This window comes from Clytia hemisphaerica, unplaced genomic scaffold (genome assembly GCF_902728285.1).
Source record: "Clytia hemisphaerica strain Z4C2 unplaced genomic scaffold, Clytia hemisphaerica genome assembly, whole genome shotgun sequence".
Taxonomy (NCBI): domain Eukaryota; kingdom Metazoa; phylum Cnidaria; class Hydrozoa; order Leptothecata; family Clytiidae; genus Clytia; species Clytia hemisphaerica.
The window spans coordinates 15,940-28,369 of record NW_027104186.1 but is presented as its reverse complement, the minus strand read 5'-3'; the positions used below and the strand labels follow the sequence as shown (position 1 = coordinate 28,369).

The following is a 12,430-nucleotide window of genomic DNA, read 5'->3' as shown; positions in this document are numbered from 1 at the left end:
GTCTAGCCTGTACCATTCTGCGCAAAAAGACTGCGAAAGCAAATTTGAGGACCAGAAACACTTTTGAAGATTTTTATTCGTCGGGCATGCCCGATGAATATAATATATTCGTCGATGAAAATTTTTATTCATCGGGCATGCCCGATGAACATATTTTTGTGTTTTACTACCAATAATTTCATATTTTAATGCCCATATTTTTTTGATGAATATATTTTAATGCCCATATTTTTTTGATGAATATTGCTACAGAAACTCAACCATACTTAAGTTGCCAAATTTAAATATTTTATTCACTAACCAATATAAGTTCTTGCTAAAGCTCTTTTTTTCTTAGGACAGTTTTAACATGTCCCCGCCAAAATAAGTTCACACCAATATTAAACACCCATGATTTTTGATACTCGCCAAAATTAGTTCTTGCTAAAATCATATTTTTCATTTTTCTCCAAGCCACTAAATCATGACAAAATAAATAAACAACACAAGAATTTGATTTTATTCAAACAAAGCTTTTCGAGTCTTAACTGCTCATCATCAGGTTAAAAATGACATTTCTAGGTTGAAAAATGTATCTACATATCATACAAAAAATTGATTCTAGGATAAAAGGCTAATTAAAAGGGTCTATTAAAACAATATAAAACAATAAAAGAATTTTCAAAGGAGGCAATAAATCGTAAATTAATGGTTAAAACACATTGGGGAATTGATGACGTGAAGAGACGCAATGGGAAATTATTCTCTAGGTAATACCATTTCTAAATAATTGTAATTTTTTAATGTCTTTTTGATCATTAATTGATGGCTTTAAAGTCATTATAAAATATGCTTCCAGGATCTTCCTTTTTCTTGCAAATGACGGGGCTTTGCTAATGACTTTCCAAGTAAATGAATGATCTGGATTTTCGATGAGATGTTTTGAAGGTTCTGATCTTCCTGAATTGCCATTGTGTTCCTTCCATCTTGTTTCGGCATTTCGGGTAGTTTCCCCAATGTATACTGCTTTGCAAGAACATTCTCCTTTGTAAATAACATTACTTGGATGACGAACTTTATCTTTCACGCGAAATAGACTTCCCAATTTCGTGGTTTTCCAAGTATAAATTATTTCAACTTTTTCGTTAGTGAACTTTTGCTAAAATCATGTTCCTTTAATGTAAGATTAAACCAGCAGCTAATTTATGGGTATGTTATATCACATCATTATTTTATGAAAAATAGTGCAATAAACTCTACAAAGGTGCTTGAAGTTTTATCTCGATAATACTTTACATTAAATGGCCTACCATTATGAGTGATTATTACAGTGACAACTCCTTTTTGCTTGGCTAGAGAGATTTTGATGAGAAAAGTGTTTATTGCATTCTATTTTCCCCAAATTGGCAAAAATGTACTTTGTTCCAACAGATTTAAAGAACTTAAAGCTCTTTTATTGGAATGAGAATATTATATGAAACTAAACTTTGATAGGTCATACTTAAATTATTATTAAATTTGGTCCAATATTTAAAAGTTATGTGGAAATAAATGAAAAAGAGACTTCCTGAATTAGCAATGAGTAACAATATAAGTAACAAAGTGTCTATGAAAATTAATGTTCAATGATTTTCAAAAAGAGAGTTGCATCCGTAGTCTGTCTGTTATCCCTCTGTCACTACTAGGGATTTTCGATATCAAAATGGTCAACTTCTAAAACTAAATGAAATTACATTAAAATAAAATAAAAAGTTTCAGGCATACAGGTTGTAAAAAAGTGAACGAGATAAGAAAATAACCTCAGCCTTTTTGTTCAAAGTTTTCATTTCAAGAAATGTTCACAGAGTGTGGTTTATGAAATAAAACTTTATCAAAGGCTTGATGCTTGTCTATTTCCTTACTTTACGATTGCTTCTGATTCTTTTCGTGTACATGAAAACAATAATCGAAATAAAGTTTATCGAATAATCTCGTCTGAATAAAAACACAAAAAATACCTTTCCTCAAACACCTGAAACCATCAGATTGGAACATTTTTCTCGCCCTATACAAACATAAATATAATAGTAACGTACACAGAGACAAAATAACACAGAATTAGAGACAAAAAAACAGGATGCAAGCGCAAAAAGATACCAACTATGCTCGCGAGTCATCCGTCACATTTACAACAAAGTTTTAGAAAAAACGGAAAAGAGAAATAAGTTTAAACTAGCCGGTACCCGGCGTCGCACGCCGGTTAAGCTGTAGCTGAACGCACTAAAAGTCCTTTGGATGTTGAAGCTGGCTTAAAAAAACGATCAAATGAATAAAAATATATCTTCAAAGTTTGACACTGACCTTCCCCCCGGAGATCTCTTTCTCACTTCGCTCGCATTAAATACGCCGTCCAGTTTTCGACAATTTGAGAAAATGTCATGGTAAAGAGGAGTACCGTGAAAAGCACAGCTCAAAATCATATATTTACGCTGTGCCGACGAATCAAGATTCTATTCATCGCGCAATCAGCGAAGACAAAAGTAACCATGACGACCATCCAAGATCTTGGATGAGCGTCATAGTCGATATTTTTATTCCCGTCGTTGAAAACACAACTTACAAAAAGTCATCAATGCTTTGTAAAAAGAGTCAGTGATAGAGAATCATAACATAAAGTCTGTCTATTATTTCGATTCAATTAAAGTGACATTTCCAGAATTAAAAGTTTAGTAATTACTGTTATACATTTGGGGATCATGTAAAAGATTTCTTTCGAAAGAAACTTATTTCAATTACACTTGGAGGTTTCTGGGGAATTCGTAAATAGTAAACTGCATACTGATACAGTCTGCTAGACATTAATATGGTAATATTTGCTCTCCATCTTTGATTTTTTCTACAGTGATTAGATTGACACATGCGCGATAAAATTTCTATTATTTGTCTTCAGAGGTTACTATTTTCTTTGAAAACTTAACCTCTGATACTCAGGGTAAAAGAGGAGTGCATTGTAGAAATGACAATTCTTTAGGAAAAAGCGGGAAAGCCACAAAGAATAGTGCAACTTTGTTTTTATCAGATTTAAAAAGATAAATAATAAGTCAATTCTAAATTGCTTGTCATAACTTTTCGAATTTAAACATGTAAAATGACGTACACAGTTTTTAACAGTATCACCACTTGAATGTTTTTATATGAAGAAAGAGATGGACTAATTTTTCTCTTGCTTGTTATTGCCCTTTGAATGCTGTTATTGCTCGACAAACTTTTTAAATTTATGTTTTGATTTACATTTGAAATGTTCTTTTCTATAAAAGAAACTTGTTTTGTTTTGACAAGAATTCGAATGTCATTAATAAATACGATCGTTAAATACATTCGAAAACATTTCAAACAAAAGAAAAAAGAAAAACAGGATCAGGCAAAACATTGCTTGCGAAATCTTTTGCAAATGGCGCGAATCCAATAGAACAAATTTGTGGAGCAAGAGACTAAAAGTCATAATTCTAAAACACAAACAAAGCGAAAACGAAAGTGGTGACACACAGACACACAAAGCACCGCTATTAATATATAGAATACAAGAAACAAAAAAGTTTGAAAAGTGGGCTGAGAACCTGGTTCGGAGGCCCGAGTCTTTAATCCCGCAAATTGTGGATAGAACACGAAAGGAAACATTAGAAGGTTTAACTTTCAAAGAAAGTGACACAAATCCGATAAAAAATATTATGTATTTATCAATTATTTATAGTTGACACGTATTGTGTGTAAGGGCAAATGTATGAAAAGCTCAATTGTCTTTCATAGAATGGCCATTTTGGAAATTTTTAACAGAGTTAAAAAGGATAAAAAAATAGAAAAAAATAAATCTCGTTTTCATCAAATTATCAAATTATTTGGCTTAAAAAATAAAGAATTTTCGTTTTATTATTTTTACTACTTAGTAAGATGAATCTAGCTTTGGAGATCCAAGCCTGAACTGGCCTGCTGTCTGAAAAAACAATTCACAACAATTAACAGAAGTTATCTATCCAACTTAATTATAAACAAAAAATGAAATGAAACTTATATCTATACTTGAATCTATATCCGCTTGAATAAGCAAAGCAACCTCGTTTACAGAACACTTCTTTCACATCAAGAAAGATCTTTCACATGTTCATAAATGTTACAAATTTCTAATTTTAGATGTTTATTTTCAAGCATTGCAAATGAAACTATAGAATGATAAGTTTTTTCCTCCTATCTAGCCTTGACGGCCTTGACGCTCTGTTGATGACCTGAATTTCGTTCGCTTTAAGTGTGCGCTAGTCTTTGTTTCACTTGCTTTTTATCAACGAAAATTCTAACATAATTATATATACATTGAAAGCACAATGTAGAACACTGTAATTCTCAAAAACATTTTTAAAAATGAAGATGAAAAATGAAGAAGAAAAAAACGAACTTTTTATCCTTTTATGCTAGAAATTTCACTTATGATACAGAGATACTTTGAAGCCTCCTGATTTCAGCTATATACTAATTCTCGCATAAATTATTGTATAGAAAGTTGAAGGCCTTAGAAGGTAGCCCGTTTGGATGAAAAATAACAAAAAGGGGTTTGTGACTCCGACAGGCTATCTTCGAGAGGCTTTGTCAAGTTTAGTTGTAGACAAAATTCGCCAAAATTAAATATTTTCAGGATTTTTACCTCTCGTCAAATTAGTTTCCCCAGAATAAGTTCTCTTATAAGGTAATGATATTGTAGAGGGAATAGCTCTGCTTAGTGAAAATCGTAAATTTTTTTTATCTAACTTCAAAATGGCATAAAAGCTTGTAGCTTGAGAGTTGCAATATGGTTATGTTACCATCGAAATTGCATTTTCATACTCGTGCGGCAACAATTCTGTTTTTGTTATAACTTGGCGCTTCTAACAAAAACAGAATTGTCCAGGAGTTACAGGTTTAAGTCTGGAACTACTTATTTTGGCTAATTTAGGACGTACATATACGTAACTATCAGATTTAAAAGGTTTAAATAAAACAAAGTTTTAAATTGAAAGTTGAACGCTTCGGATTCTCCTAGCGAGCAGCCGTGCCTATAGGCCTTTTCTATAGAAAAGGTTTGTATTAGCATTGACAGTACCTTTTTATGGTTACATGAAATTTACTCTTAATTTCCTTTCAGGATATTATTATACCAACGAAACCTTGTGGTTACTTCAATGGCCTTCCCATATTGAATTATGGTGAAAAAATGACGAACGAGGAAATGTGCAAACTTCTTCTTCATCCTAATTTAAACCACGAATTGATTTCCCATAAGGTAAGTGATGAATTGATAACTTTGTATATTCCAAAGTACAGACATAGTATATGTGTTAAATGCACAACCAGGTAGATCCATAAAAGTATCGCTTGGTGGACTTGTCTTAGTGACATATTACATCATGTATTGGATGTCAAATGATGTATGCATGTTTTATTTTCACTGTGCAGCTATTATAAATTATCCGAAGAAAAAAGTTAGTGTTTGTCTCGGGAAAAGTTGCTACTGTCGAAAGAAAAAGATGGTATTTAAAAGCATTTTGGCGCGCTATAGTCTGTGTCCAAAAACTTCAAAATCTTCGGATTTTCCTAGGAGTCTAGAGACGAGTTTCTCGCTACTTCTACAATTCTTTTTCAAATCGTTGAAATAATGAAATCGAGCCAACCGAAGTGCAATACACACGTTTGATTATTAGAATTTTACTTAACAATAACATCCACCAATTCTAAAAATATACTTCACCCTGCTTTTTTTCAAATATCAACTCACTTTGCAAATTTAAATAAATTTGACGCCACGCCACACCTTTCCCAGCTTTTTTTTGTCAAGTAATAAAACCCCTTCTTCTGTTTAAGGTGCCTATCAGATGTCAGAAAAATATGACCTTCATTGTTAACCTGAATGCACTCAACAATCCAAAAGACATAACTGCCGACGATAATGGTGCCTACATCAACGGTTTTGGTAGAGATATTAATATCCATACTATTATCACTGAAAACAAAGTCATCATTGATGAAGAGGGAGACGAAGGAGATAGATTCATCTTAACGAAATACAATGGCACCAACAAAGCATGTCCTGATTTTCACAGAAAGATCATTCGATTGAAAATTCCTAATCAGGCAACTTATTTCCAATATTGCTTAGTCAAGTACAATTTTGACGGGAATGAGAAGCAATTCACTGTGAAAGCCCATGGACATTCCAAAAACAGGGTTGCGTCATTTAAACAAACTACCACCAGTATGAGAGAAGTTATAAAAACAACGGCGAAAGTCAATAAACCCTCAGAATCTATAAGGCAGATCAGAAAAAACACTGGAGGAACGTTGAATATTGATTCGTCATCTCAAAATCCCCGGAATATAATGCAGGTTAAGAACTTTCGGAGAGATGTCTCTTCTACTACTAGCAAATCTGATAAAGATTTTCTTGCTGATTTGATGAAGGAATGCAAAAGAACAATGAATACTGACGATGAGATATTTATCAGGCGTGTTGAAGGAGCCCCAGAGCCAATTTGCCTTATCGGAACTGAGGCGGCCTTTAAGGATATTGAGAGATTTTGCGTAAAGATGCCATATGGGCTCAATTCAGTTTTGACTATAGATCCAACCTTTAATTTTGGAGGTTTTTTCTTCACCCCGACAACCTATAAGAATATGGCCGTGTTACGGGCTGACACAAATCAACCAAAAATTGATATGGGACCTGCCCTCATTCACTATCGAAAAGTATTTTCGACTTATCATTATTTTGCGTCCAGCTTGGTCAGCATCAACCAAGAGATGTCAGAGTTAAAATGCTTTGGCACGGATGGAGAAACTGCCTTATCCGATGCTTTCGCCAAAACTTTTCCCCTTTCTGACCAATTGAGGTGCTTCATTCACTCGAGAAAGAATGTTGAACAAAAACTTACTGACTTTGGCTTATCAAGCTGCAAATCAACGATCGTAGAAGACATATGTGACCCTCCAAACGATTTGGTCGTGCTCGTGCCGCTTTCCGACTGGTTAATTGTGCGAGTAAAAGTTGAAAAAAGCGGCCAGAAGACCGCACAGTACCGTATGGTCCGTGCGTACAAAACGCCGACTAAAGCGGACGATGGTGCGGTCCTCGTCGACTAAAGCGGACGATGGTGCGGTCCCGCCGTTTGTATGTATGTTGTATGCTGTTTGTTATGATTTCTCGTTTGCCGGCAAACGTTTCGAACGGCAAAATGTCCGCACCATGACCGCACTGAATACCGCACTTATTCAAATGGTGCTCTTTAGTGACCGATCGAGTGCGTTTGAATGGATTTTTAGAAAAGATTTTTGGATGATTTCTGGCCGATACAAAGGTATAATTTTACCGCACGGTAAATCATTTCGCCGCTTTTTTACCGCCCATATTATCGATCTGTCCGCACCAAGACCGGTCTCATTTTTAATGTACTCCAAATCGCTTGGGGGGTCACATATTTGGAAAGACGGAAGGCACGCATAGGTAATTTTAGCTTTGTTTTCTTGAGTAAATCTTTAAAGATATTTCTTTGTAGGTAATGGTTTAAGGGTTGATGGAAACTTCAAAAATGGTCGCATTTGGCTAAAATTTAGCACACTTGTTTCTTGGGTGAATATCTGGGGGTGTTCTTTTTCCTTCGCTGGGTGAATATTTGAGGTTATTTTTGGACCTGTTTGGTGGTCCTTTGAATCAATCTTTGTCCGTTCGTTCGCCCGTCTATTACTTGTCTGTACACAAACTCAGTATCTACGGCTTATTTCAAAATTCATTGCCGTAGAGGGTCTGTTGTCATTGTCTTTTCTCATTTGAGAAAAGGGATTTTTTTGGCATTTTCTCGAGAATTCCTCATTAGTTTTTCTGATTTTTTGCACATTAGCACATGCGTATTAGAAATGCCCAAAACATGGCCAAGTCCGATTTTGAAGAAAACTTTTTTTTTCCGGCCGAAAATGCTTGAAATCGCCGTTTTCGATAATTTTTGATGACCATTTGTTTATTTTGTTTCAGTCCCTTTTCTTATTTTACTTCCTTTTCTATTTCCATTCTATATTTATCATTAGGTAGGCCCATTATGCATTTTGCTTGTTTATTTTTCATTTTTTTGAAAGTTTTGATTTTTTGGACCTGGGGACAAGTTTTTCATTAAAACTAGGCTTTTTTTATTGGACTTAGCCTATCAATTTTACAATAGTCCTTTTCATAAATTACATCACGAACAATACTTGCCTCGTTTTAAAATTATTGCTATTGTGAACTACTTTCTATTCTTATTCATAAAAAAAAATCATTTAATGTTTCAAGGGACATAGTCGCCATGGTAATTGTTTGAATACGAGGCAGTTGTTTGTGACAAAATTTATGAAAAGATCTATTCGGCCTACGAATAATTAAAAAATACTAAGCCTAGTGCCGTTAGCATGTTCGTCAGTTCTTTCAGAGCTAAAATTTTGAGAGTGTGATTTGTAATCTGGCCTGTTACTCTAGGGAATTCAATTTTCGGAATAGCTTTGTCTCTCCAAGGGTTATTTGAAACATACTAGTCTTTTAAGGGTTGAATTTTCATACATTGACTCTCTAAGGATAAGCTTGTATCTCAGTTATAGGCTAGACAGTGGGGTCATGCAGTTGGTACGAGACATCATGATGACTAACTGCAAAATTGAAAATTTGGAAGTACGCCCACCACCCCTCAGCAGTTAGTACCCAAAAGTACTAAGTGCTTTTGACTATTGACATGTTGACACCACTCCTATTCGCACTCGGTACCCCAAAGTACTAAGTGCATTTGATCATTGACAGGTCGACACCATCCCTATTCGCACTTATTACCCCAAAGTACTAAGTGCATTTGACTATTGACAGTACCATTTGATTGTCTTGAAATTTACAGTAGACCACCCTTTACAGCAGCAGCAAATTCAAAAAATCAAATACGACCCACCACGGTACTAACCGTTATGATGTCTGGTACCAACTGCATGACCCCCTGGCCTAGAGGCCCGCCTAGAGGTCTGTTAAATGTACTCCTAGGTGCCTAATAAATGCCCCCTCCCTCTGTTTGGTAATTTTTCGACATTTTCGAACAGGCATGGGTCTTACTTTAGGTATGCAGTGTCCGATAACTAGAAGTGTCCGCCTTTTAGAAGCTTTTCAATTCTGTGCTCTAATTTTGGTATGTGGTAATTAAGGGGTTAATTATGTGAACTTTTGGCCCGAAGTGCTTTTCTAGAGAAAATAGGACATGGAAAAACAGGAGAGTGTTTATTCAAATGCAAAAATTTACCGGCTGGATAAAGGGAGCGCTCCAAACGTCTATAAGCAATTTGTTCTATAAAGCTTTGAAGTGTTTAAGAAATTAATAGTTGGGATAAATCAATCCGTTGAACTTTTTAAAGTCTGACCGGTTCGACCTTCGATGTCCGCTAATTAAAGAGGAAAGAGTAGGAATTGGCATTCTTATGCAAAAAACTTAGTCCGCTAATTGAGTGTCCGCCCTTTGGAAACTTTTTGGACCTAACTGGAGATCCTATAAATTAACCTTTGTCCGTTCGTTCGTTCGTTCGTTCGTCCGTCCGTCCGTCCGTCCGTCCGTCTGTTACCAGCTTTTCTCGAGATTGGCTCATTAGTTTTTTCTGATTTTTGGCACAAAGATGCGTATTAGCAATGCCCAAAACATGGTCGAGTCCGATTTTTGAGGAAAATTCTTGTCCGGCTGAAAATGCCGGAAATATGCCGGAAATCACCGTTGTTGCAGATTTTTCCTTGCATTTCTAGTTTTTCCACATAAAATATTGTTGATAGCAATTAATTCCCAATATTTTTTTAAAATTGCCGGAGCAGCCGATTTTCGTGCCCGCAAAACGAATTTTCTTCAATTTCTCAGGTCTTACTCAATATTTCATTCATGTATTTTTGGTCTATTCTTTCGCTCGCTCTTTCATTCGTTTACACGTTCGTTCGTTCGTTCGATCGCTCATTTTTTCGCTTAGCTTTTCCATTAATGTCTATGTTTTCTCTCATTTGGCTAACTTTCGTCATCAGGTAGGTCCAATCAGCATCCAGCTTGTTTTAAGAGGATTTGACTAGGAGATAGCCGGAGAAAAAAAATTGTTCGCTAATCAGAGGTCGCCTTTTAGAATGTCCGTTAATTGAAGGTTTTACTGTACAAACTTTCGCAAGGTTGAAAAAACCGTGAAATTTAGTTACCTTCGCGAGACGAAAAAAGTGTTTTTTAGCGAGCATGAACTTTTTACATAAAATTGTATAATTTCACACGAAAAAGGCTTATTTTAAATTGGGTTGAGACTTTTTTGTTTTAGGTTTAAGTAGATAGATAGATATGAGCCCTCGGAATGCATTCGGGATGGGTCCTACCCACAAAGGTATAGGAATCACGGCGCTGACAGACACAGCCACTTGACAGACGTAAGCTGCCAAGCCATGGCGTATACCATGACACTCGAACGACACTGGGATAGCGGTGCTCACGCGAGGCCGAATCTTATGAGTGCCACGGCACGTCACAATGTCTGTCTAATCTACCCACACTCTTGTATCAGAGTAATGGTACCCAATTCCCCTCACATGGCATGGGTTGACCCGGGCGAAGGTATTTTCACTTGCCAAGTGAATCGTAGAGACACGGTGGGTATCGATCTCGGGCATCCCAGGCGAGAGTCAAGGATGATAACCACTCTACCACTTCGCCTTTCTCTTTTTGTGGGGGTATTTAGAGTTACAATTTCTGAATTCCCGGCAATTATGTTATTCCCCCGCTTATTATCATATTTAATTTTGTTTCCAATTTCAGATATGATGGATTAGTACACGCTACTGACAAAGATACTTTTGACGCTCTGGTTGAATCTTTAAAGGATAAATGGGACAACTTGGAGTTTCCTTTTCTCCCAAGAATGATTGCAATGCCCAGGTTTCACAAGTGGTTTGTGGATAACATCGCTGGATACATGAAAAGCACCATGATCGAAAATGTTCGAGCAAGAAACGGAATCGATGGTTCATTCACAACAAATCAGAGTGAAAGCTTAAATGCTGAGTTGAGGAGAAAGGTTAATTATCAAACAAATGAGTTGCCTGACTTTCTCGAGTTAATGAGACAGTTTTACAAGTCACAGGAATCTGAAAATCAATCTGCGTTTGTTGGTGAAGGCGATTTCCTCATCTCTGATCTATTTTCCAAATTTCAAGCCGGGGAATCATATTATAACATGTCCATTTCCGAGCGCACAGCTTTCGAAAAGCGGTTCTACAACTCCAGCCCCGCTGATTCACAAAAGGAGAGTTTGTTTGATGAGATCACCATTCCTGGCCTTGACGCAGATCATAGTCGAAATATCGTTTCCAAAGCGGAACGAATACTTGAAATGGATGGGGTTGTGCCATTTAGTTCGTCTGGATCTTTTCACGTAATCAATAGTGAGGGAAGTCGACCACATTACGTTGTGCAAAATAAAGACGGATCATTTACTTGCGATAATAGGAACCTCCGAAACGGATGCATCGGATTCAACGCCAGCAATGTTTGTTCGCATACTTACGCAGCTGCCAAGTTCTCGCGGAAATTACAAAGTTTCTTCAAGGCCCTCGAGAGAAAAGAGTCAAAAGCCTCCGGTAATAATCTTACCAACATTTCACATTATGGTATCTCAGAAGGCGCTGGGAAAAAAGCCGGTGCAGTCCGAAAACGTAAACAAACTCAAGAAATCGCCACTACTTCACCAATGTTGGTGAACCAATCTTTGAAACTTCGTGTAATCAAGCATAATGGCAATCACGTGGCTGTCCCCACGACTGGAAAGGATTACACAAAATCAAAACTGTTCGTTCGTGTGCAGGTTGTCCCTATTCTTTTGCAAGACTCGCGAACAAGGATGCATTCCCCCCGCCCGACGATATTGCAATCTGCCACAAAGAAAACGCTGTTTGGAGAGACAAAGCTACGGGAACTTTGCGACAATCTAATAAATTATCGAATCGCTATTACCATGTCAATCCGGTTTGTGTCCGCAAAGGCAGTGTCGAGAACAAAAACTTCTCATTTGAAGACTTGGATATTTCCACAGTCGACCTAAAACCTGAACATAAACAAATGATCGGGAAAAACTTTGGTGTTAAACTTGCTTAGTTAGTCTCTAATTTATTGTTGCGCAGTGGTACTCTCTTAAAGTTTTAATTCCATATCGGTTTCTGTTGGACACTAAAGTTTTTTTTGTATATAGCTGAGTTATTCTTGCCTACGAGACGGTTTGGTCGAAATTTTAGCAAAGTAAGAAAGTTGCATTTTACATTGAATGTCCGCAAAATATTGCAGTTCAGTCAATCAGCAGAATCAATTCACTTGAGGTATTTTTTCGCCTTGTGCTATTTTCTTTTCTGTTAAGGCGCTTCGGGCCTCAAATTATTCTGATCCTT

At 36.3% G+C, this 12,430-nt stretch overlaps 1 protein-coding gene across 1 annotated transcript; it reads left to right on the top strand.

Moving 5' to 3' along the window:
- Positions 1-5,128: 5,128 nt before the first annotated feature.
- LOC136814890 (uncharacterized) lies at positions 5,129-12,090 on the top strand (the record flags this gene model as incomplete). Its single annotated transcript, XM_067071315.1, is given in 4 exon segments — positions 5,129-5,266; positions 5,845-6,958; positions 7,456-7,480; positions 10,809-12,090. Coding segments are annotated over 4 exon segments (2,490 nt in total).
- Positions 12,091-12,430: the final 340 nt, after the last annotated feature.